Source organism: Siphateles boraxobius, unplaced genomic scaffold (assembly GCF_051911475.1).
Source record: "Siphateles boraxobius isolate OS27281-9 unplaced genomic scaffold, OSU_SipBor_1 100, whole genome shotgun sequence".
In the NCBI taxonomy this organism is placed as follows: Eukaryota; Metazoa; Chordata; class Actinopteri; order Cypriniformes; family Leuciscidae; genus Siphateles; species Siphateles boraxobius.
This window is the reverse complement of record NW_027508701.1, coordinates 4,971,288-4,998,803: the sequence shown is the minus strand read 5'-3', so window position 1 is coordinate 4,998,803 and position 27,516 is coordinate 4,971,288. Positions and strand designations below refer to the sequence as shown.

The 27,516-nt window shown below is 44.5% G+C and overlaps 1 protein-coding gene across 5 annotated transcripts in view; it reads left to right on the top strand.

The window, feature by feature from the left end:
- Positions 1-569: 569 nt before the first annotated feature.
- LOC143747158 (hyccin 2-like) overlaps positions 570-27,516 on the top strand; it is a 42,358-nt gene continuing 15,411 nt past the window's right edge. For 2 of the 5 annotated variants that reach the window (XM_077239695.1, XM_077239685.1), the window contains exons 1-8: positions 578-676; positions 11,662-11,718; positions 12,321-12,422; positions 12,500-12,667; positions 15,465-15,545; positions 21,704-21,819; positions 21,956-22,051; positions 23,121-23,237. In XM_077239695.1, the coding sequence (XP_077095810.1) occupies positions 11,671-11,718; positions 12,321-12,422; positions 12,500-12,667; positions 15,465-15,545; positions 21,704-21,819; positions 21,956-22,051; positions 23,121-23,237 (728 nt within the window). In that variant the 5' untranslated portion in view covers positions 578-676; positions 11,662-11,670. Of the gene's footprint in view, positions 677-10,919; positions 11,007-11,661; positions 11,719-12,320; positions 12,423-12,499; positions 12,668-15,464; positions 15,546-21,703; positions 21,820-21,955; positions 22,052-23,120; positions 23,238-27,516 lie in introns of all 5 variants that reach the window. The other 3 variants (XM_077239712.1, XM_077239719.1, XM_077239704.1) reach the window with 3 other exon arrangements.

The following is a 27,516-nucleotide window of genomic DNA, read 5'->3' as shown; positions in this document are numbered from 1 at the left end:
AGTGGGAAGCTCAGGATTCTCTTCAAGCCCCGAGTTTGCAAGTAGGGCCATTGAGAAACATAGCGGATTTAGCAGGGACATTGTCAGGCTTTTTTATTTACAACAAAATAAGCTAATTGCCTGCATATAATATTATAGGATTGTAATAAAACAATATAATATGTAACAATAAAGTAATTGAAAACATAAAAAAGCAAAAGCACTGTGCTTATTCTTTAATAGACTGAGTGCACATGACGTCTAAAACACGACTTCCCAACTCATAAAATATGAAAGTAGGAGGGGAAAAAGGACCACTTAGGAGAACTTGAATGCACCAAAACACTGGAAGATCCAGTAACATTTTGATTTAACTTACAGAGTCAAAACAAATATAAAATTAAACACATGAATTGTTCACAATATCATTTATATTTATAATAATATAATAATATAAATAATAATATTAATATATTATAATATAATATTAATATAATAATATTATATTTATAATATGCATTTTGAAAATCGACTGTCTGTTTTATAAATAGATTAGCCATGCTTTTATTATCTATTTTCCGCCTATACTTCCGGTTGTAAAAGGGGGCGGAGCTTGTCGTCATTGACGTGTACTGGCGCTGTTAGAGATGCGCGAGCAGCGGGAGCTACAGCTGATCATCCGAGGAACACTAACTGGGTGAGTTCATCATCTACTGCCTTTAACACACTATACACACACACTGTCACATGCTGTTGAAAGTTTGGGCTTTATTCTGTTAATGATGCGAGGAGAGCGCTGCTTTATCATACTGTACTAATAACTGCACGATGACGATTTTATATATATATATGCGCTCGTTTGCTGACTCGTGACGTAAGAGTCCATACAAGCTCAATGTTTCGGCGTTTCCATCGGGTTTCCATTGACTCTCTCTGTGTGTGTGTGTGTGTGTGTGTGTGTGTGTGTGTGTGTGTGTGTGTGTGTGTGAGTGAGTGAGTGAGTGAGTGAGTGTGTGTGTGTGTGTGTGTGTGTGTGTGTGTGTGTGTGTGTGTGTGTGTGTGTGTGTGTGTGAGAGAGTGAGTGAGTGAGTGAGTGAGTGTGTGTGTGTGTGTGTGTGAGACTGACTGATGCTGGGAGTCGTGATGTTGATCTAATGCTGGAATCGCTGCGACAGATAAGCAGATCAAATAATATCGTACTCGAATAATTAATAATGTAGCTGAACTGTTGAAGGTGATATTAAGGGTTCTGAACGACAGAAACACTGTATTTATAAGATGTATAAGTTGCAAAATTGCAACAGCATTTTATATTATTAATTTTTATATTAATATTTGTATATATTTCTATATTAATCTGCATTAACACACGTCTGTCATTCAGTTTCATAATTGAAATGCAGATGTCATTCCTAAAACTGCAGCATGTGGATGCGGGTCCTCTTAAAAAGAAAAGTGCGTGTGTACAGAGCGCTCCCTTTATCGTCATTTAAACATATGCACTGGGTGGTTTGTTAATGTGTTAGTCCAGTTTGCTGTTATCACAGATCCCAGTTTCGACTGTTGTGATGTGAGGTGTTTATCTCCTGTAGATCTGACTCTGACTCTTCACAGTCTCTGATGTAAACGATGCTTATTGCCTCAGGTGTTTCCTTCCTTGGTGTTCAGGTGTTCGATTTGTTGTCATGTCAATAAACAGCGCTTTATTTTTTGACACGCTCAAGTTCACAGAGACGCATCCTGTTTTTTTCCTTTATTTTACAAAGGCACATTTTCTTGTCATTGTGAGTTCCAGTGTGGATTCCTCTGTATGACCTCCAGAACCCGCGGTACCGAAGATCTAAAACGGATAAGTTTAGAAACGCTGCCGACCCTGTTTTGGTGAAGACGGGTCAAAACGGAGGACTTTAGAAACGATGATGCAGAGGCTCACGCTCAGCTCTCTGATTGGGTGTCATACAACGGAAGAAAACATACAACAACAGCCTGGACTACCAGTTACGCTATTGCAAGTAAATTCTGCATTTCACAATGCTATAACTGCCTACATGCGCCGGAGGCAAGCTATTATCCCAGCGATCTGACAGTCCCGTGTGCAGCGGCGGTATCGGCCGTACATGGAGCGCCGGTTTTGGGTTAAGCCGTGAAGAACCAGCGCATGGTGAGATAATTTTATCAATGAAGTTGTGGTTCCTGAGGAATGGTGCGAAACTTTCGAATGTCCAGATCGGCACTCATCAACCTCAGCGAAATCTGAGGAATAGTCAATCTGATTCCTGTTTACACCGGCACGCCCAGTGTAGGAGAATGGTCACGTGATCCACATTTTCAGTCGTTTTAATGTGGACGCAGATCAGTTCTAATACGCTGGAGTGGACGGAGATCGTATTCGTTTTAATTCTCTGTTTCTAAACTAAAACGCAATAGTGTGGATGAGGCCTCAGCCTCTTCCAGTCTTCTAACAGTAGACTGGTATTATTATTTAACATTATTTTTCTGCACTTTGTGTGTTATGTTACTGACTGGAGGTCAGGAAGATAATATACATTTTATTTATTTTTTTATTTAAAGACTGTCTAGTAAAGTTCACAGACCGTGCTTAAAAAGTGCAATCCACGTTTACATGTCATATGTTTATTACAGTGACTTTGAATTATTTAAATACTGAGTGTTAGATCTGTTAGAGCCACAGATTTTTTATATTTCTGCAATCTGCACTTTAGTTTGTGTGATTTGTTACTGACTTTCATATTAATGTTTACACCAGGCTTATTAGTCAGTGCTTTATGTTATCATGATAATTATGTTTACAAGGCTGGAACTTCAACAAATCAGTCAAAATACTGCTGTGATTGAAGTAGTTAAATAAAGATATGTCATTCATATCCATTCATTAATCACCTAATTTCATCATAACATATAGGCCTGGCCAACAGGAAAGAACAGTCTACGTTTAATATATCTAATATTGTGTTGGTCATAATATACAATGATTTATTGCTTGTCTTTGTTGAATAATACAGAAGATAAAGAGCTTAAAAATATTTGCACATTAGGCTAAATCGCAATATTGAAAAAAAGAATCACAATTAGATTATTCTCTAAAATCATTCAGCCCTAACAGTAATATCTAAAAGAACTATATCAATTCTTCATTCATTCATTCATTCAAATCCAGCCTCAGCCAAACACACATAATGTGTCATGATACCAATATTAAGAATTCAGTATAACTGACTAAAGTGTTTTGAAAATATAAAAATATAAAAAAAACCTTGTGAGAACCCAGACTGAGTCTCAGTTCTCCTCTGGCCAACGAACCAACAGTGTATGATTATGATTCAGGCATTAAAGGTCAGAGGTCAGATTGGATCAGAACATTCAGAATATTATCCAGTTCCTCTGGTTGAAGATCGGAGTCACGCCGGTATGGAGACGGGTTAGTTGAGGATCAGTGACGATGCTGTCGTGTCGATGAGGCCTTCACAGGGGAGAGATGACACAATCTCTGCTGACACTTCAGGGATGCGTTGTGGAAACTAATCAATAATAATTTGGCTTAAAATGACAGGTATATATTTATGGTTAATACGGTTGGGAACCAATTATTGATTCTTATCCAGAACCGTTAGTGTTTTTGAAAAATACCAGAACCGAGCGAAATTCCAAAGTTTCGGTTCCGAAAACGGTTCGGGTCTATGTGTGGGCGTAGTGCTGGGAGCTTATCCTTTAGTAGCGATGTCTCACCTCATGATTACAATAGTAATGAAATAAGTAATAAAAATAGTAATAAAAACAGCCACGCTATCTTATTCCTAAATGTCAAAAACTTCACACCGGAACATTCAAATCTGTTTGTGCTGTCGCTGACCCAGAGAGAGCTGTTGTCAATATATATTAAACGGCTTTACTTTCACAGTCTTTTCAACCAAACATCGATATTTATGTGTTACAAATATTAAAATGATCACAGAAGTACTGAGATAAAATGTTGTAGTTCGAGTATAAACACTGATATCTACGGTAGCAACCAAAATAGAGTAAATCACCTTTTGAAAGTCACTTCAAATAACGAGTGTATCGATTACATCTGATGCTTCAAAACATTCATAAAGACTGTTTTGGGATGGCAGCAGTTGGACGATGTGACAAGCATACTTCAAACAGTTCCTTGTACAACCAGGCTCCTCAGGCACTTTGATGAACTTCTCACATGGGCGAGGATGAAGGTCAAGGCGGAAAAATCAAGAACCTTGTCGATAAGGAAAGGCATAGTGCAAGTTCAGGACAGCTTCGTTTCAGGAGGGGAGCCCATTCCACGGCTGGACAAAAAACCACTGCGAAGCCTGGGGAGGCAGTACACGGCAGACTTGTCAGACAGGCAGATGGGAAAGATAACCAAACATCAACTTGCCGAAGGTCTGGCAAAGATTGAGCAGAGCCAACTGCCCGGGAAGCACAAGGTATGGTGCTATCAACATATCCTGTACCAACGTATCCTGTGGCCCCTAAAGATCTGCGAAATCGCTTCATCAGATGTCAGCAGAATGGATACCCTAGCTGACAACTACATCTGCAAGTGGCTAGGCTTGCCCCTTTGCTTTACAGACGCAGGTCTTTTCGGTCAGAGCATGCTAGAGCTCCCCATCAAATCCATCAGCCTAGGATATAAGCAGGAAAATGCCCGCCTTTTGCTGGACCTAAAGAACTCAGCAGACCCACTCATAAGGAATGCGAATGTCCCCATCCGCACAGGCCGCAAATGGAAGGCGCAGGCAGAGGTGGATTGCGCCATTGCCAGTCTACAACTCAGAGAAGTGTTGGGGGCTGTCCAGACCAGTCGTAATTCTGGTCCAAAGCCACCAAGAAACAGCAGAAGACCATGTTGGGGGACGAAATCACCAGACTGCAGAAGGAGCGCTTCCACCTGAAGGCAATATCCCAGGGCACGCAAGGAGCCTGGACGAGATGGGATGCTACCATCAACAGGCGTATCGCCTTGGCGGATATCTGGAGGACGCCTCAATCCAGGCTCAGCTTCCTGGTGAGGGCGACCTACGACACCCTCCCATGCCTTAGGAACATCACACTGTGGTATGGTGATGAAGTGGGCTGTTATCTGTGCGGGAGAGCCAAGGCAAGTCTCCAACACACTTTGTCAGGATGCAGAGTTGCACTGACCCAGGGACGCTTCAGGTGGCGCCATGATAAGACACTGACGAAACTGGCTGAGATCCTTGAAGGCTGTAGGGTGGCAGCAAACCATTCACAGGCAACAGAAGAGCATGCCATGGCAGTGTTTGTAAAGCCTGGTGGTGCACACCAACCTCCTGCTCAGAAGAAGAGCAGCATGCTCACACCTGGTAAAGAGTGGCAGATGCTGGCAGACCTTAGGAAACAGCTGGTTTTCCCAAGAGAGATCATGACCACCACTCTCCGACCAGACATAGTTATGTGGTCCACAGTGGCAAAGCGGGCCCTCCTCATTGAGCTAACCATCCCTTGGGAGGAGAATATGGCAGCAGCCCACGAAAGGAAGCACCAGAAGTATGCCGAGTTAGCAGCTAGGATTCAGGATTCAATCCGCTAGGATTCAGGATTCAATCCGCTAGGATTCAGCGAAGAACACAAATGTCCCGTTTAAACAAGTTTAAAGGCAGATGAAACAGCGCTGACAAACAGGAGAAACACTGTGCGCAATGATACAGAAGGCTTTTCCGTCTAAAAATTCCCATCATATACAACTGATTTACTGTAACGTTAGTCTAGTAATATAATACAATTCAATATGTATATCCCCATTTCATGGTGCAGTTAATATTATTAATGTAGACAATGTATTAAATGACTAATGGAATATAATTACAGTATTTAATAATGTATTTAGGCTACTGTTTTTCATACAAATCCCATAGAAACCATAATGTAACTTACATTTTGCCATGATAGTGAGGTGCTATAGGCTATGCCTGGTTTTATCTGTGGTTATGATCTAAATGCATGATACTGGATGACCAATGGTTAATTTTAATAAAACTGAAGTCAGTATATTACATTTTAACAAGTAAAATGATTGTTTTTGTTAATGAACATAAATTTAACATAGTAGTATTAGCTTGAGTTAGGATGCAGATTTACTGTCAACTCACTGACAAATATGCGTTTTGAGACAAAACATGTAATATTAATATTGCTGCCGGCACTGCAAAATGTGCTGAAGATACGGGCCATCAAAGTCAGGCAACAAAAACCTGTTTCAAGACTTGAAACAATATCATCCATTAGCACATGCAGAAACTAAGAAATATATTTTTCTATTCAGATATTTATTTTGTTAAGGAAAAATGACAAATGTTTGAATGTTCTACCTCAGATTTGTGAAATGTTCACCTGTTTGGCAAGTGTTTGTCATGATATGTTCTGACAATAAAGAGTAGTTTAAAACCACAATGAACACTCTGGTTTTCTACATCTTTCACTTAGGAGCAAAAATCTGCCTTTAAACTTGAAAGAAATAAAGATTTGACATTTATCGTGATAATTATCGATATCGACTGATATAAAAAAAATGATCGTACCCAGCCCTACCTGTAATAAGCGTTTATACTCAAACTGCTTTACACCGGTCGGGTCGCACCGCTGCGGAGTAGCCCAGTACCTGTGTGACTCGTCATAAACATAAACAGAGAGAGGTAGATCCGGCTACAGTGTTCTTCCGTTACAGGGTTCAGCGTTCTTCCTGTCCGGATCTTACATGTGTGTTCAAGCATATTCTACCCCTTCTGAGAGGGTGTTCTCCACTGCTGGAGATACAATAAGCTTGGAGAGGTCCCAATATTTTTCAAACCGGAATCGTTTGGCGGAACCGGTACCAGAACCGGAAATTTTCTTACTATTCATAATAATAATTCATTACATTTATATAGTGCTTTTCTCGGTACTCAAAGCGATTTACATAGAAGGGGGGAATCTCCTCAACCTCCACTAATGTGCAGCTCCACCTGGATGATGCAACGGCAGCCATATTGCGTCAGAATGCCCACAAGAAACAGAATGGTGAGGAGACAGAGTGATGAAGCCAATTGGTATATATATATATATATATATATATATATGGGGATGATTAGGAGGTCATGATGGACAGAGACCACTGGGCAAATTTGGGATTTTTTTGTGACCACAGAGAGTCAGGACCTCAGTTTAACGTCTCATCTGAAGGACGGTGCTCTTTGACAGTATAGTGTCCCCATCACTACACTGGGGTGTTTGGACCCACACAGAGCACAGGGTGAGCGCACCCTGCTGGCCTCACTAACAGCTCTTCCAGCAGAAACCTGGTTTACCCAGGAGTCTCCCATCCAGACACTGACCAGACTCAGCCCTGCTTAGTTTCAGTGGGGACCAGTCTTGGGCTACAGGGTGATATGGTTGGATTCCCAACCCTAATGGTTAATGTTACATGCAATAGTGAAGGGCACTGATCATTTTTGTGTTAGCCAGTCATAATCGTGGCCATCTGCAGTAGTGTGTATTTGCCTCTGTATCATGACCTGTTATCTGTGTTATATCTGCCCTTCTGCACTGGGAGCCCATTCAGATGTTCAGGGACAAGACGGGAATGAGCAGAGTGAGTTGAATAATTCATATCCCTGTGAATGATGGGTACAGCTGCTGACTTTGAAAGCAAGGAAGTCATTGGGTGCTTCTCATTTCTTATTTTTGCATCCTCGTTACCTTTCCTCGCTTCCTTTCCTAGCGTCTCAGCTCCACCCCCTGTAGGATGCGATGTAAGGCTGCAAGGAAAGAAAACGAGTAGGGAGGAATCGAATGAAAGCTTTTTTTTTATACATTGGAATACTTGATCAATCAAGCATCCCTTCACAGCGTCATCGGCAGCACTCAAATGATCTGCCCTTATGTTGTTGAAGTTTGTTTTATTTAAGAAATTCATAAGAAATAACAATAAAGCAAGATGTCCTGTTGAAATATGTGAGATATGTGGTTTACATAAACTGGAAAGGTAAAGAATAAATTAAAATTATTGTGATCGATGGGAAGGGGGAGGAGAATTTATACGTGCGTCACGTTTAGTCGATAAAACACTTCCGCATAGGATACACCTGTGTATCCTCGCTCATGACTCCTCTGGAAGCCTCCTCAGTCCTCGATCCTCGACTCCTCGTGGTGCAATTGGAGAATTGAGATGTCCTTCAAGATGGCTGCGCTCGATCGGTTTTCCGGGTCATGGGATGGAGGACGGAGGAACGAGGAGAGGAGGAGGGATATTGAGAAGCACCCCTTGTGTTGATGATGTAGGCAGCAGTGCATGATGGGAAGCAGTGGCCACACAGCAGTACACGCAATGCTTCCCAGCAGTTTTAGATCCCGTCTCTCTGTTCTACCGCAACTCTTCCCAGCAGTTTTAGATCCCGTCTCTCTGTTCTAACGCAACTCTTCCCAGCAGTTTTAGATCCCGTCTCTCTGTTCTACCGCAACGCTTCCCAGCAGTTTTAGATCCCGTCTCTCTGTTCTACCGCAACGCTTCCCAGCAGTTTTAGATCCCGTCTCTCTGTTCTACCGCAACGCTTCCCAGCAGATTTAGATCTCGTCTCTCTGTTCTACCTCAACTCTTCCCAGTAGTTTTAGATCCCGTCTCTCTGTTCTACCGCAACTCTTCCCAGCAGTTTTAGATCCCGTCTCTCTGTTCTACCGCAACGCTTCCCAGCAGTTTCAGATCCCGTCTCTCTGTTCTACCGCAACGCTTCCCAGCAGTTTTAGATCCCGTCTCTCTGTTCTACCGCAACGCTTCCCAGCAGTTTTAGATCCCGTCTCTCTGTTCTACCGCAACGCTTCCCAGCAGATTTAGATCTCGTCTCTCTGTTCTACCTCAACTCTTCCCAGTAGTTTTAGATCCCGTCTCTCTGTTCTACCGCAACTCTTCCCAGCAGTTTTAGATCCCGTCTCTCTGTTCTACCGCAACTCTTCCCAGCAGTTTTAGATCCCGTCTCTCTGTTCTACCGCGATGCTTCCCAGCAGTTTCAGATCCCGTCTCTCTGTTCTACCGCAACTCTTCCCAGCAGTTTTAGATCCCATCTCTCTGTTCTACCGCAACTCTTCCCAGCAGTTTTAGATCCCGTCTCTCTGTTCTACCGCAACGATTCCAAGCAGTTTCAGATCCCGTCTCTCTGTTCTACCGCAACTCTTCCCAGCAGTTTCAGATCCCGTCTCTCTGTTCTACCGCAACTCTTCCCAGCAGTTTTAGATCCCGTCTCTCTGTTCTATCGCAACGCTTCCCAGCAGTTTCAGATCCCGTCTCTCTGTTCTACCGCAACTCTTCCCAGCAGTTTCAGATCCCGTCTCTCTGTTCTACCGCAACTCTTCCCAGCAGTTTTAGATCCCGTCTCTCTGTTCTACCGCAACTCTTCCCAGCAGTTTTAGATCCCGTCTCTCTGTTCTACCGCAACGCTTCCCAGCAGTTTCAGATCCCGTCTCTCTGTTCTACCGCAACTCTTCCCAGCAGTTTCAGATCCCGTCTCTCTGTTCTACCGCAACTCTTCCCAGCAGTTTTAGATCCCGTCTCTCTGTTCTACCGCAACTCTTCCCAGCAGTTTTAGATCCCGTCTCTCTGTTCTACCGCAACGCTTCCCAGCAGTTTTAGATCCCGTCTCTCTGTTCTACCGCAACTCTTCCCAGCAGTTTTAGATCCCGTCTCTCTGTTCTACCGCAACTCTTCCCAGCAGTTTTAGATCCCGTCTCTCTGTTCTACCGCAACGCTTCCCAGCAGTTTTAGATCCCGTCTCTCTGTTCTACCGCAACTCTTCCCAGCAGTTTCAGATCGCGTCTCTCTGTTCTACCGCAACTCTTCCCAGCAGTTTCAGATCTCGTCTCTCTGTTCTACCGCAACTCTTCCCAGCAGTTTTAGATCCCGTCTCTCTGTTCTACCGCAACGCTTCCCAGCAGTTTTAGATCCCGTCTCTCTGTTCTACCGAAACTCTTCCCAGTAGTTTCAGATCCCGTCTCTCTGTTCTACCGCAACTCTTCCCAGCAGTTTCAGATCGCGTCTCTCTGTTCTACCGCAACTCTTCCCAGCAGTTTCAGATCCCGTCTCTCTGTTCTACCGCAACTCTTCCCAGCAGTTTTAGATTCCGTCTCTCTGTTCTACCGCAACGCTTCCCAGCAGTTTCAGATCCCGTCTCTCTGTTCTACCGCAACTCTTCCCAGCAGTTTTAGATCCCGTCTCTCTGTTCTACCGCAATGCTTCCCAGCAGTTTTAGATCCCGTCTCTCTGTTCTACCGCAACTCTTCCCAGCAGTTTTAGATCCCGTCTCTCTGTTCTACCGCAACTCTTCCCAGCAGTTTCAGATCCCGTCTCTCTGTTCTACCGCAACTCTTCCCAGCAGTTTTAGATCCCGTCTCTCTGTTCTACCGCAACGCTTCCCAGCAGTTTTAGATCCCGTCTCTCTGTTCTACCGCAACTCTTCCCAGCAGTTTCAGATCCCGTCTCTCTTTTCTACCGCAACTCTTCCCAGCAGTTTTAGATCCCGTCTCTCTGTTCTACCGCAACGCTTCCCAGCAGTTTTAGATCCCGTCTCTCTGTTCTACCGCAACGCTTCCCAGCAGTTTTAGATCCCATCTCTCTGTTCTACCGCAACGCTTCCCAGCAGTTTCAGATCCCGTCTCTCTGTTCTACCGCAACTCTTCCCAGCAGTTTTAGATCCCGTCTCTCTGTTCTACCGCAACTCTTCCCAGCAGTTTTAGATCCCGTCTCTCTGTTCTACCGCAACTCTTCAGGTATATAAGCTGCTTTAGTTCATTCAGACTTGACAGATGAACTTGTGCCTTCATTTGACTCATGTTGTGTTTACTGTGACGAGGCGTTCCAGCGATATGGGCGTCGCCATCTTTGATATTTAATGTAATGACTGTTCCTATGGTTACAGGTGAAATTCACTGCTACTGCAAGAATAGAAACTGGGATTGGCACGGGCTATTTTACTTCATTCTGTAGTGGATTGAATACTCTGCATGTAAGAGTTTTTGCCCATAAAATCTTTGCATGTGGTGCTTGTATTTGCATATGGATTAAGATGTAAGATGTAAAGTGACTCGGCACCTGGCCATCTGAAGGTGGGAGACGGGTCAGGCCGAAAGGAAGCTACTCTCTAAATAGAGTCTGGGGATTTGGTATTATGCTGTTTTAAACGTGTTGCCTCAGTGTATATATAACTAATATAACTACATAAGGATAGATAATCTGCAATTGTATGTTTTTAATCCATGTTTAAAGAGAAGGTTTGGTAGGTTTTTTCTTAGAATTGTCTAAAGTAGGTACTGATATTTTAAAAAAGTGCTGCTTTGAGCGCTGTTGAGCGGAATCGTAAACACCTCTGATTGGCCATTGTGTTCACATGCTCATCAGATATGTCTTAAAATTTCAGGACTGACAACACTAGTTTTTCTTAATGTTTAGAAACTCTTTAATTTCTTCGATTTTGATTGATAACAAAGGTCTTAGGAAATACGTCTGGTTGGTGTCTGGTGGACATGAACCTAAACCAGCCATATTATACTGGCTTCCTCAATACCATCTAATCAAACAGTCATTCAGGGAACCCACTGATGAGTTGATTGTGAAAACATGTATCTAATCTGCAGTATTTCTGTGTGTGTCTCATGTCTCAGGTAGTGGTGATGGCTATAGATAGAGGGATAGTGGAAGACTGGCTCTCAGAGTTCAAGGTGAGTCAAGTAGCATCCAGTATTAAGGCCTGATGGTGTGTGTGTGTTTCCAGATAAACAGACTGCTGGTTCAGGAAGGACGCTGTGCCTTATTATCTTAATGCTTGAACACACACACAGATGGGGATAGCACAATTCATTCAATGGGAATGCTGTAATGTTGGGGTTCTCAGCATATTAATCAACATATTAATCAAATCTATTGTGATGATCCTCCTTGCATAATCCCCCAAACATAACTCATAAAGACCCGTAGAAACTGTGACCCTAAAATCTAAATTGTGAATTACCAGGATGGTAAAAGCCAGTGAATATGCAATTTACAGACTGTCAGACGTTTAAATATTGGTGTTTTTTATAGTTTCTCAAGTAGATGATGGTTAAGGCACCAGAAAATTAGACCCTTGAATCTTATGGCTGCGTTTTTTTAAAAGTATTTTATTCCATTGTTCCGAGCTCTTTATTTAAGCGCATAGAATCTTGGGCCTAATACAGATTATTTAATAGCTACTAAACACTTCTTTAGATTTGTGTTGGTTTGTTTTGAACCCAGTGTTGGTTTGTTTTTTAATGATGCTGAATACGTGTGTGTGCTCTGATAGGCCCTGTCTGAAGCGCAGCTGGCTGGTTATGCTGGGATCCTCCCGCAGAAGGATACGCTGGTACCTGCCCTCTACAGAGTCATTCAGGACCCCGACACTGAGGTGAGAAGAGTGAGATCTCACACACACACACACACACCTCGTCTCCTCAGACTCCTGAGCATCATCTGTGTTCACAGCTGCTGGAGCCTGTGTGCCACCAACTCTTCGAGCTGTACCGCAGTTCAGAGGAGCGTCTGCGGCGCTTTACTCTGCAGTTCCTCCCCGAGCTGCTCTGGGTTTACCTGCGCAGACGCAGACACAGCAGCAGCTGCATAGAGGCTCTTCTGCTGGGCATTTACAACCTGGTGAGTGTGTGTGTGTCTATGCATGTGTGTGTGACAAAACAAAACAAACAAAACACATAACACAGAGAACAGTACAAAAAATAAAACAGTTCAGAGCTGCTGTAACTAGCAGCTAACCTCACAGTGCCATATTAGCTCAAACCCTCATCGGATTGACCTGTCTGTAACTACCTTGATGAGCTTGTTTTGGGTTTGTAGTATATGGTTTAGTCATGCTGTTGACGAGTGATCTGTGTAAACTCTGTGGGCCTGTTTTCTCTGATAGGATAGCTGTCCGGTCATGAAGAGGTGTAAATGCTTTTCAAAACGCATTCAAGATGGATTGTGTTCCAGTCGCACAAACCACTTCAGGAGGTGGTTTGAGACGTATTATAGACGTATTCTCATTCCAGATGCATTCCAGACGCAACTGGACACTTGTAAATGCATTTAGTTGTAGAGGCCACATATGTAAATTTTACTCCTCTCAAAACAGTAAAAAAGATATAGCTGCAAGCAGCAAATAACAGGGTTCAAGCATTTTAAGCACATGTCTTAAAATGTATTGTTTTATTTAGCAAATTGGTATCTACCTAAATCATAGATGGAAAAGACAATTTACAGCCAATACAGGCAATTTAGATTAAAGGTTTTTAACAGTTATAGTGCCACCTATAGCTTGATCTCCATAAAAGTTTGCATGCCTCTTTAGAATCATATGTCGCATGTGCTCACCTAATTTCATGTTCTGAGTTCTGAAGATCTGAGGCATTATGCGAGCACAGACTGAGCCCATAGATAGGTGTACCGAGTTTGGGGATGTTATCTCATTTCGTTCAAGAGTCATTGCTGGCCACGCCCCCTTCAAACGTTTTAGCATCCTGACACAAAAGTGATTTGACATTTTGAATTTTTTATAAATTTTTAACAATCAGATTTCAGAAAATCTTTCTGCCCTGGTTTGGTTCCAATTTGGTGAAAACCTTGGACTATTTCGCAAAAGTTTCAGAGACATTCGTCTTGAGCCAAGAATTCCAATGATATAAGAGTGTTTTAGGAGTTCTGAGGAGGTCTGAGGCTGTAGCGCCTCCCTCAGGCTGATTGGGTACTTACATCGCACATCCTGATTTTGTCAAGTTTAACACATTCCTGGGTCAACATATTTTGTTTATCCTGGAAGAACATTCCTGTCTAAAAAATGTGGTCCGAACAATATCCCTACTCCTAAACCTTAGCCTACCCATCCGTCTTTCGGATGAGACATTAAACCGAGGTCCTGACTCTCTGTGGTCATTTAAAATCCCATGGCACTTCTAGTAAAGAGTAGGGGTGTAACTCCCGTGTCCTGGCCACATTCTCTCCAATGGCCCTCGCCAATCATGGAATCCTAATAATCCCCATCCACTGAATTAGCTCTATGACTCTATCTCCTCTCCACCTATAGCTTGTATGTGTGTGTGTGCGCGTGTGTTTGTGTGTGGTGAGCCTACTGGCGCTGTTGTACTGTGGCTGCCGTCGCATCATCCCAGTGGATGCTCACACTGGTGGTGTTGAGGAGAGATCCCCGCCATGATTGTAAAGTGCTTTGGGTGTACAGTAGTACATATAAAAGCGCTATATAAATGCCTCATTCATTCATTCATAGGTTATCCCTAAAATCAGAGGGAAATGATAGGTGAATAACACTGATGTGGTTGTAAGCCTAATCTTGACATAAACTGTAAATTTATCCCTCAAATCTGATTGTTGTTCCAGGGTCAACAAAGATGTTGATCGTGTTCTGCACACCTCAAAGTTTCACGTCTACGACTTACGGTCTGCCTGATCACATTAAGGGCATAATGTTGATCTAATCCAACAATCTAGTCCAGCTACAAGCATCTCCACAGATGAGCATCTCTGTCCACCAAACTCCATTAAAGCTCAAGGTTGGCCTTTACGTCCTGAAGCTCAGAAGCAGTCAGCTTTATTAGAAGAGGTGAACGCTGAACTCTCCAGTGCAGATGCTGTTGCAGTCTTTGATCTTGAATCAGCTGATGATAGATAAAATGCAGCTCAAATCTGTCGCTTTCAGTGACGTGAACTCTCTTCAATTTGCATATAGTGTGGGAATTTAAGATTGAATGGAACAAATCGGATAGCTATCTGATCACTAAGGCATCTTTCACACTGTCAGTCCAAATCCGATTATTTGTGTATCCGATTTGAATCGGACCTCAAATTATTGATGTCCACACTGTGTATCGCAACTGTTCCGATCCGATTTGTGTGTCCATGCCGTTCTTTCGTTTTCCAGAATTTCAGCATTGGTTTCTATGGCAATGACGTTGCATTCGTAGGAATACGCCCAAAAACAACAACAACAACCGTAACTTGGAGGGGTTTGCAATACAGATGTTGTCTTATTTAAATTTTACAACATGGAAATGCGTGTCCGCCGCGCCGGAATACTGCGTCTTCTGAGAAGTGGCAGGACCGGAGGCTGGGATGAGCCGTCGTCTCCGGCGGTTCACAAACATGTCTCCGTTATATTATCATTTTCTGCTCGTCCGGCACAACTAACCCTAACCCTAAATCTACTGAGTTTACCAAAATACCATATAATGCAGGATATGTACTATATTTAATCTAGCATTGAGATTGATGTTCATGCCATATAGCAGGATGAGAACTGAACAGCAATATAGGAATAAAACTGGCTTAAGAACTCCTTGGTGTCTTCCTTCAGTGTCTTTGGATAAAAGCACATCCCAAATGCATAACATGTACTGTAATATACCATCAGTGTCACACATTGTTTATATTGTATGTTTTACAGGAAATTGTGGATAAAGACGGAAACAGCAAGCTGTTATCTTTCATGATCCCGTCCCTGTCCAAACCATCCATATATCATGAGGTAAACAACATTCATAATACGCATACAGCCTTGTTTTACTCTTGCTAAACTTCTAAACTGAATTAATTTCCTACCTCAAGCAGCACAATAACAGCCAAAGCATTAGGTCTGCAGAATGAAAGATTCACATCATTCCGCAACCTTTCTTCAACTTACTTTTTTTGTAATTAATGTTTTTATTTTTTAGACATCTAAGCTAATACTTTGAACCTATGAACAACATCAACACACACAACATTCCCACGCCCATGTTCCCCTTCCCCCTAGATCACCCTGAAATTAGTAATTATAGAAAAGTTTAGATTTTTTATCAATTTTAGTACAAGCCACCTTTTTCCCTTCCTGTCGAGAAAAAAACATACACCATTGTTTCAATGTATTCATGTTCTAAGCATTTGTACACATTTTGTTATTTTTACCACTATGTGGTTCTGTTTATAAACTTCTTGGGGATCTTTAAGGCATAGATGTCTCCCAGTTCAACACACTAAGAAGCTGATGAGTTGAACCAGGTGTTTTAATTAGTGTGATATCTAAAACATTATGCTAGGTGCGTCCCCTAGGACTGTAGTGGAGAAACACTGTTGTAAAACATACTCTGTGTCCCACTGTTCGGATTAACCCTACTGTCCATCCTAAACTGAATGTGAGATTAGAATAAGTTTCCCCCAGAGCATATTATGTTGAAAAGAGTATGCCAAGTCCCCGGATCGTCTTCTATTTTTTAAGTGTGGATCCATGCTCACTATAACAGCTAATATAACCCACAACCCATTGCACTTGTGAGGAGGATTCAGTTCAGAAATACAAACACGATCCAGATGTGGGGGCGGTCGTGGCCTAATGGTTAGAGTAACCCAAAGGTCGCAGGTTTGATTCTCAATAGCGGCAGGAACATGTAGGTGGGGGAGTGAATGAACAGTGCTTTCTTCCACTCTCATTACCCACTACTGAGGTGTTCTTGAGCAAGACTCCTAACCCCAAATTGCTTCACATCACTTCACCTTAAATCTATGACTGGATTTGGACAGTACTTGCTTTTTAGGCAAAGCATTGAATGATGTAGACTGAAGCTGGTATTGTGTCATACATGATATGAATTGCATCATGTTATTCCTAGAAGTCATAGATGATGCAGTCATAACGAAGCTTACATCACCCTGCTGAACATATAGCCCCATATCAGCTCTAGAAATCATATAGGCGGGGTGCAAATCTCCTGGAGGGCCACAGCCCTGTAAAGTCTAGTTCCATCTCTGCTCCATCACAAATACCTGTAGTTCTCAAATAAGCTGAAGGACTTGGATCACATGTGTTTAATAAGGGTTGAAGCTGAACTCTTTAGGAACTGAGTTTTGTACCCGTCAAACAGTTTCATGCTTTTACCGTGAGTGATGCTGTCAGGGTTCTGTCACTTTCGCTCTGGTTTATTCTTGTTTGGTGACAGAGCTCTGACATTCCTTCGGTCTTGTCATTGTGAGCATGCAGTTCTGCCCGTACAGTCTTTCATCTGCGTGGTGAGTTGTTGTGTGTATGGTGTTCAGATCCTATCACTTGGGTCTAGTTTGGTGTCACATCCCACACCAGAAGTCAGCGCACATCACACACACCAGAAGTCTGCTCACATCACACACCAGAGGTCTGCTCACATCACACTCCAGAAGTCTACTCGCATCACACACCAGAGGTCTGCTCACATCACACTCCAGAAGTCTACTCGCATCACACACCAGAGGTCTGCTCACATCACACTCCAGAAGTCTACTCGCATCACACACCAGAGGTCTGCTCACATCACACACCAGAGGTCTGCTCACATCACACACCAGAGGTCTGCGCACATCACACACCAGAGGTCTGCGCACATCACACACCAGAGGTCTGCTCACCTAACACACCAGAAGTCTGCTCACATCACACACCAGAGGTCTGCTCACATCACACACCAGAGGTCTGCTCACCTCACACACCAGAGGTCTGCTCACCTCACACACCAGAGGTCTGCTCACCTCACACACCAGAGGTCTGCTCACCTCACACACCAGAGGTCTGCGCACATCACACACCAGAGGTCTGCTCACCTCACACACCAGAAGTCTGCTCACCTCACACACCAGAGGTCTGCTCACCTCACACACCAGAGGTCTGCGCACATCACACACCAGAGGTCTGCTCACCTCACACACCAGAGGTCTGCTCACATCACACACCAGAGGTCTGCTCACATCACACACCAGAAGTCTGCTCACATCACACACCAGAAGTCTCCTCACATCACACACCAGAGGTCTGCGCACATCACGCACCAGAGGTCTGCTCATATCACGCACCAGAGGTCTGCTCACCTCACGCACCAGAAGTCTGCTCACCTCACACACCAGAAGTCTGCTCACCTCACACACCAGAGGTCTGCGCACATCACACACCAGAGGTCTGCGCACATCACACACCAGAAGTCTGCTCACATCACACACCAGAGGTCTGCTCACCTCACACACCAGAGGTCTGCTCACATCACACACCAGAGGTCTGCTCACATCACACACCAGAGGTCTGCGCACATCACACACCAGAGTTCAGCGCACATCACACACCAGAGGTCTGCTCACCTCACACACCAGAAGTCTGCTCACCTCACACACCAGAAGTCTGCTCACCTCACACACCAGAGGTCTGCTCACATCACACTCCAGAAGTCTACTCGCATCACACACCAGAGGTCTGCACCACACACCAGAGGTCTGCTCACATCACACACCAGAGGTCTGCGCACATCACACACCAGAGTTCAGCGCATATCACACACCAGAGGTCTGCTCACCTCACACACCAGAAGTCTGCGCACATCACACACCAGAGGTCTGCGCACATCACACACCAGAAGTCTGCGCACATCACACACCAGAAGTCTGCGCACATCACACACCAGAAGTCTGCGCACATCACACACCAGAAGTCTGCGCACATCACACACCAGAAGTCTGCGCACATCACACAGCAGAAGTCTGCGCACATCACACACCAGAAGTCTGCTCACCTCACACACCAGAGGTCTGCTCACATCACACACCAGAGGTCTGCTCACATCACACACCAGAGGTCTGCTCACATCACACACCAGAGGTCTGCGCACATCACACACCAGAGTTCAGCGCACATCACACACCAGAGGTCTGCTCACCTCACACACCAGAAGTCTGCTCACCTCACACACCAGAAGTCTGCTCACCTCACACACCAGAGGTCTGCTCACATCACACTCCAGAAGTCTACTCGCATCACACACCTGAGGTCTGCACCACACACCAGAGGTCTGCTCACATCACACACCAGAGGTCTGCGCACATCACACACCAGAGTTCAGCGCACATCACACACCAGAGGTCTGCTCACCTCACACACCAGAAGTCTGCGCACATCACACACCAGAGGTCTGCGCACATCACACACCAGAGGTCTGCGCACATCACACACCAGAGGTCTGCGCACATCACACACCAGAAGTCTGCGCACATCACACACCAGAAGTCTGCGCACATCACACACCAGAAGTCTGCGCACATCACACACCAGAAGTCTGCGCACATCACACACCAGAAGTCTGCGCACATCACACAGCAGAAGTCTGCGCACATCACACACCAGAAGTCTGCGCACATCACACACCAGAGGTCTGCGCATATCACACACCAGAAGTCTGCGCACATCACACACCAGAAGTCTGTGCACATCACACACCAGAGGTCTGCTCACCTCACACACCAGAGGTCTGCGCACATCACACACCAGAAGTCTGCGCACATCACACACCAGAAGTCTGCGCACATCACACACCAGAGGTCTGCGCACATGACACACCAGAGGTCTGCTCACCTCACACACCAGAAGTCTGCGCACCTCACACACCAGAGGTCTGCGCACATGACACACCAGAGGTCTGCTCACCTCACACACCAGAAGTCTGTGCACATCACACACCAGAGGTCTGCGCACATGACACACCAGAGGTCTGCTCACCTCACACACCAGAAGTCTGCGCACATCACACACCAGAGGTCTGCGCACATGACACACCAGAGGTCTGCTCACCTCACACACCACAAGTCTGCGCACATCACACACCAGAGGTCTGTGCACATCACACACCAGAAGTCTGCGCACATCACACACCAGAGGTCTGCTCACCTCACACACCAGAAGTCTGCGCAGATCACACACTAGAGGTCTGCGCACATGACACACCAGAGGTCTGCTCACCTCACACACCAGAAGTCGACGCACATCACACAAAAGCAATTTTACACACATAGTTTTTTTGTTCACAAATGCCTATTTGTAGACCATGACTTATCAAAACCAATTGCATTGTTTTCCACAGAGCAATTATGTTTTTATTAAAGGGATAAACATAATAAACATGCGGGTGGTGATGGCGCAGTGGATAAGACACATGCCTTTGATGTGAGAGACCTGGGTTCGAATCCACTGTGAGACACCAATGTGTCCATGAGCAAGACACTTAACCCCTAGTTGCTCCAGAGGCGTGCGACCTCTGAAATATATAGCAATTGTTAGTCGCTTTGGATAAAAGCGTCAGCTAAATGAATAAATGTAAATGTAAATGTAAATGGATACTTCAGCTCTGGGAAGATGAATGTGTATTTAATAGTGATCATTTATATAGTAGAAATGTGAAATTATTTTTGAAATTGAAGCATTCTAGACTGAGAAAAGGCAGAAAATGTATTTTTTACTCATGTGGCTGAAAGACAACAACTCCCAGAATTCACTTGCTTTGCTGCCCTTATGAGGCCAGGCCACTCCCAAACCACGCCTACCGGTTACAGGCGGCAGTATCCGAAAAATTTCTCTAGGCTAATACTCTAGTAACAGTAAAGGTTTATCAAAAGAACCACAACCAATGTGAGTTATAACTTTTAATTAAAAAAAGAATTAATATTAACACTTATACACTCAAAGCTCTTCCAGAGCTTCATTTGTTTCCTTATATTCACAGTATTGCCTGTCAGGAGCTGGATATCTCCGTCTGATATCCTGGACAACACAGGTGGGCAAAACGAGACGATAGTCTTTAACAAGTCGCTCGCATTGCAGGAACCATTCCATAAAGTGACGGTAGCCTGTTAGGCGATATTGTCTACAAAACAGTAACGTTAAGCACAACGTTAGCAATGTGAACTATTTGCACATACAGTATGCTATCATGTAAATATAACAACAATAGCTCAGCTGACTACGCGGGAAGAACATTGTGATAATGCCGGGTGTCCAAACTCTGTACATTACATCTCGATAAAAAAACAAAAAAAAAACAAATAACGTTACTCACTTTACACTAAGCCGTCCGTTTGTCCCTGCGGGGTTTGGCTGGCGTTTCCAATTTATCTCGTCCAGAAGAAAATGGGGTCGCTGAAATTCGCAACAGCAATAGGACTCTCTATCTGTTTCCATAGGCGCACAGCGAGAGCACTGACAGCTCCAGTCCGCCCCAGCTCGAGTCTGGTCGGGCTCGAGTCAGGTCTTGCTCCCCTGCTGCAGCAGCTGCTCCGGCCGCCTCGTTCCTCCATCTCCCGCAACTGTTCGTCGCTGTATTGCGGATCGTACTGGTAGCCGCGAGCATCAGATTCGCGCAACAGATATTCAAAATCCCCTTCTGCCATTTCAACTTCAAAACTACCTGTGCTGGTCGCAGGCTAGGGTACGATATGTAACGTGGATTTGGAGATACTTCTGATTGGCTGGTGCAACGGCGTTGAAAGAACCAATCGGCGTGGGAGATGTTCTGTACGTGTCATAAATTTGAATTAAAACCATAAGAATAAAATGTATTCAGCTACAGCTTACCTTTGCTCTCTACCGTTCTGAATCTATTCTGTTCCACTTCGACGTCACATTGAGACGGGCAAAGTGAAACTTCCACTCTGGCTTCCACTGTAGTCCGTTTCACCCGATGCCTTATGTCTGATGCCTTTTAGTCTGAGGTGGTACGAGACCTGAGACCTGACGTAGCTTTTCCAGAGATGCAATGCCGTTTCGTCATATGACTGAGGTCTGAGGATGTCCTAAAATGTACATTGTGGTGTCCCTAATCTCTGTTTAGTGTAAATGTGTTTCTGTGTGCGTGTGTGTGTGTTTAGCCGTCTAGTCTGGGCTCCATGGGTTTGACTGAGGGAGCGCTCTGTCAACATGACCTGATCAGAGTGATCTACAGTGGCCTGCACCCGCAGAGAGAGACTTTCACTGCCCAGAACAGGTCATTGTTGGATAAGTGTTTCTTTACAGTTCAGATGTTTCGAAAGGAAAGATATGTGAAATGAACTAACACATTTGTCAATAGTTTTTACTATTCATGTGTACAGGTGATTTTGTGTTATACTGTGTGTATGCAGGTTTGAGGTATTGTGTTTCCTGATGTTGTGCTATAATTCAGTGGTGGTCTACATGCCCCCCTCTTCACACCAGGCCGTCTGCAGAATGAGCTCACGGTGAGATGTCTTCTATAATAGTGACCCATTATACTAGAAGCAGGCCGCCGCTGAGAACGACTGCAAGCGGTTCTGACCTGAACAGACTTCCATTACAGACGCAGCTCATGTCTGAGTCCGGTTACAGTCGCAGTGCGATGGGAAGGCCTGGCCTCAGCCGACCCTAGAGCTTTACCCGATTAGAGGGATGAACGGGGGAAAGGGCTGTCAATAGATTAACATTTTTAATCACGAATAACCGCACCCTTTTTGTGAAATTAAGCATACAACATTATTCTTGTTTAACACTTTATCCAGCAAAGTAAGGATCAGATTGAAGGATGATTCTCACAAAACTGTATTTTCCGCCAGTTTTCAAGGTAAATTTAGATTTCTTTCCAAAAAAGGACACCTTGAGACTCCAAAAGGACAGAGAATAACCAAATCATATAAGAGTCCATATAATTCATGTTTATGCACACCAAAGCACCCACGAAAAAAACATTACGGTCCCGGACTGCCTAAACATGCTTCAGTCACTCCCCTATTGAAACAAATCTAATCTTGACACATCTGATGGAGAATGAGTCGACATCCAGGTCACTTAAATAAATTTTTTCCCCACATTTCCTGCCAACAGTGTGAAATACTTTTTATGATGAGAGGAACCTAATAAATCAGTATCCCCTAATATCCAAATTCTAGGATCATTACTAATTTGTATACCTATAACCTTTGAAGATATATCAATAATTACAATTACCTTGATGACAATCAGCATCCATCAGAACTTATCTAGTGAGACACTGGTTTGGTTTATCCAGCCGAGACACGTAGTTTGTATATCATCTGACCATTCCAGTTCAGTCTGTATTTCACACAGCTCACACTCTTCAAAAACAGTCACAGAATATGACTGAGCTTGTTTGACATAAATTACATTAATGACGCGATTTGACATGCTTCAGTGATCTCAGTAATCACATGAGTGAATGTTGACAGCCCTGATAGGGAGATAGATGTTTAACTGGGTGTGTTGTTTAACTGGTGTGTTGTTTAACTGGTGTGTAACGGGTGTGTGATGTGACAGGCTGTGCGTGTGCGGGTTTCCTCGGCAGCAGCTGAAGGCATGGACGGCTCCCTGCATACGTGTGCTGTTGGACCCAGAGTTCATGGTGCAAATGCTGACTGCGGTCTATCACGCCATGTAAGTGTGAACACGTCTCATTCCTTCCAGCCTCAGTTTAGCGCTGTTGGATCACTAACGGTTCACTTTCGAAAGGGAACTCGCAACGCGTCCATGGCGGTTTTGGGAATGCCTTCACGTGAACTGGTGTCTGAAACGCTTATCCAATCACTGCTATCCTAGTGGCCGGCGACAGCCTATGATGTCACTGCTAGTGTGACCCGAAAGTAAATAAGTATATAAGCCTAGAGAACATGTCAACAACTTTTCATCTTCAGGGACTGTTTTGTTTGTACGCTTCAACCTGAAAACTTCAAAAAGGTAATCATGGCTTGTGAAAAACACTTTATGAAGTATGTGGATCCGTATCAACGATATTTAACACCTGATGACACACAACTTGTGCATTTACTGTTTCGGCTCAGCATGCACAATCACTTCTTGAGGGATCTGCTTGTGCCAACTAGGAGTTTCCCCCTGAGAAAACTCCACTCTCGTCTAGCCTCTTCTCGAGGGAAGAGGGACGGTTCGAAAGGTTCGGGTCCCGCTCGCACTGAGTCAGAGCAGAGACTAGAATCGTGGGGTTTCAGAGGGAGCTTGCTGAGGAGTATGAGAGAAATGTTAATTGCTCACGCTCCTCTGAGACTCGTGAGAGTGAGCTGCAGAACGAGGATATGTTGTCACTAACATTCTCTGATCTAGCAGCGAGTGCTCTGCTGTATATAAAAACAACCAGCCCGAGAGCAGGAGATGGCTGATGAGGGGGAAGAGGATATACAACCCGATCTCTTACAGCCACCCTGCACCGCGTATGTCGAGTTGTAAGTTATGGAACGCGCTTCAGCGAGGCTTCAGCTGCCGTAGGAGCGTGTGAGGGAAGAGACCGCTCATGGCAGACTTGACGAACGGTTTTCTTTCCAGCTATAAAGCTCCAGCTCCCGTGAGGCTTCCATTTCTGCCCGATCTACACAATGAGATCGAAAAGGAATTGAAGAACCCATAGTCAGCGTGCATTCAGCACCCGAACTATGCTGATGTTGAGGGGATGCTTTAACACAGGTATGAAGAGGCACTGCCCCTGTCTAATAAGCCATAAAAAGAGAAAGTTGTGCTGGCGGGTTTGGCTGGTGATGCCCTGCACACAATGGCAGTGTTGCAAGCATACCAGGCTGACCTGCAGTCAGATTTGGACCGCATAATACTGCGGTCCGAATCTGCGCTTCCTCACCACAAGTACTTATTGCATCAGCCCTGAGGCTGGACCTATGATGAGCTATTCCTTTAATTTAGGAACCTGTGTGTGGGTCTAGTGTCGGGTGTGGTAGTAGTGAACAGGCTGTATTTATTACATGGAAAATTCTCTAGCTTGGCCACCGTTCATCCGAGCATCAAACAGACATTCTATGTGAGATGGGTTCATCCCTAGTGAGAGTTATTCTACTGTGCCCACCGCACTGTCAAGCTACAGGTAGCACTACAAAGTAAAGTGTTGGCCCTCGTAGGGCCACCTTTATTACCACCTTATACTAGAGCACCAGGTCTCCTCTCACTTTGAGAGTTGTTTTGAGATTATAGCTCTGAACTACAGTCATATAATATTCGTGTGTGGGCGCCTCGATATCTGGTTTAGGCTTATGTAGCGAGGTTCAGAATGTGTGGGTGTAGGAAAAAAGACAGGGTCGTCGGAACTGGGACTCGCACTTTATTTACAAACAAATCAAAGAAAACAAAAGGTGCGCTCGTGCGCCTTCACTGTAGTTTTTAACTACAGCAACAGATAACAAAACACTCTTTCCGCTGTACCAGTTCACGCTGTGTCTCCAGCTCTGACAGTTCAGTCAGGCGACCACTCTTTCCATTTTAGCAATACTCTTTCCACTTGATGCAATACTCTTTCCACTTGAACAAATACTCCTTCCGATGTCAGCGTTCACTGCGGGTCGCGTGCGAGTCCCAAGTCCTTCTCTCTCCCCGCTCTCTCATTCTTAGCAACTTATATGCGGTCTCCACGCCAATCACTGCAATCAGACACCGGTGTTCATCATCTGCACTTGACCTACCTACTCACCGCACAGCTCGCTGATTCCTCTCTCGCTACAGACTTCGCAAAACCACGCCCCCTCGCCACAGCTTAGTAACTAGGAAAATGGTGGCGGTCTGCTTAGCATTTTCGCCTTGAGCCTCTCAGTATCTGAGTGTAGGTTCCTTCGAACTAGAGCCCATCAGGAGATTGTATTCCTGTAAATCTAGTTTTTCCTAGTACTGGCCTCCTCTTCAAGAGTCATCTAGCCAAGGCCCCATAGATGGGTAGGGTACGGCATAGGGTAGGTTACGGGTAGATAGCAGCATAGGTAGCCGACTATCTTCAAAAAGCCTCACATGCAGATATCTCATGGGTGTCATCAGGCCTTTCTCTCTAGAAAGTAAGAAGCTGTATGCTCAGGCCTCTGCCCTTTAGAGCTGAGTATTGTAGCCAGCTTATCCAGCTAGGCCTTAAATTGAAGATGAATTTTTTCCACTGAGCCCCTTGAATAAGATAACTCAAGTCATAAGGTTGAATGTAGTTGGCCACTTACTGTGCCCTCCATTTCCTTGGGTTTAGTAGAGAATATAAAATCTGTCTTGTAAAAAATAAAATATCACCCTTCACCACCCATGCTCAGGTAAAGATAGATTAGTTACTCCCTCTCACTTGGGATGGTTGAGTATGCTCCCTTAGGGCCAAAGCATTGCATGGGCTGTCGCCCAGAAAGCACTATGCTGACTTCTACTCTCCAGAATGCCCGTCTCTATGATCCCATCTGTGAGCGATTACTGCCACTATCTGCAGATAGTACATAGAGAACAAAGCACTGCCCGGGCTGACGCCTGTGACTTTTTCAAAGCTGTAGGCTTTACAGTAGGCCTCCCTGATAGTCCAGTAGCGTAAGATCATACTCTCCTTGCTTTAAAGGCTTGATGGCACTTCTGCTGAGTACACTGTCTGTTGGCAATGTAAACCCTAGAGCTGGAGGCACTCCCCTTATTAGGTTCCCTTTTAGAGTACCCAGCCTCCACAGGGCTTTGAAGCACTGTGTAGATCCATGATCCTGTAGAGTAACTCAGCTCGTTTGCAAGGGTTAAAAAAACGCTATGCTGACTTCTACTCTCCAGGATGCTCGTCTCTATTATCCGGTTTGTGAGCGATTACTGCCACTCTCTCTGCAGGCTTCCCTATCGGTTGCCTCCACAAGTGAGGCAAGATATGTTAGAGACTCTGGTTAGGAAACAGACAGGTTGCTGGCAAGACTAGGTCAGTAAAATAGACCAGGTCAGCCTCCCTGGTGGCTTGTGGGGTTGACTTCATGTCTCCCTCAGAAAGTGACTGGACAGGACTCCTTTCGGACCCCCTGGCCATAGTCCCTTAAATTAACCTCTTACACGGAAGCTGATGGTTCCAAGCCTTTGAGTGACCTTGGTAGGCCTTCATTGTTTCGGAGGTCTCTTTGAGGCTTATAGCTTGGGCAGTGGCCATAGGGAATTTTTTTACTGACAGCATGTATGTGACCCGAAGGGGGAAATGTTTTTTCCAGGAGAACAGGGAACGAGACACTGCGTCTTATGCCATGCCTCGTGTATGCCTGCACAGTCTCTTCAGACGATAAGTTGTTGATATGTTCTCTAAGCGCCCCTTATTTACTTCCGGGTCGCACTAGTAGTGACGTCATAGGCTGTCGCCGGCCAATAGGATTGCCGTGATTAGATGAGCATTTCAGACACTGGTTCACGTGGAGGCGTTCCCCAAAGCATCATCGACGCAGTGTCTCATTCCCTGTTCTCAGACGTTTTCCTCCATAGTAATGATTGTACTCAAATACAAGACAAAAAATACTGGACTACAATGAGAATGTAATGAACACTGAGAATATTGGGTACTAGATATTACTAAAAACTCAACAGTGAAACATCATAAATATAAATGTATTTCACTGCATTACAGTTATGAGAATGTTTTGGATTTTTTCACACAAGGCACCAATCCTGTAGTGATCACGTCAAATGTAAGCAGCTAATAAATCCAACCATCATTAAATTACGCAGATATAGATGTGTATAGTGTCTAGATTAAACTCTTCTAAATTTAGTCAGAATTGGCCCCAAAGGGACACTATTCTAATGGAATCTCATGAATAATTTTACCTTTTTTACGTGTCCAGGTCCAGATCCCGTGTCCCATATTTATTCCTCTGTCTTGGGTGGAAAGAGTGTGTGATCAGTCTTGCTCTGGTGTTTCACTAGTGTGTTTGTGTATGAACGTGTG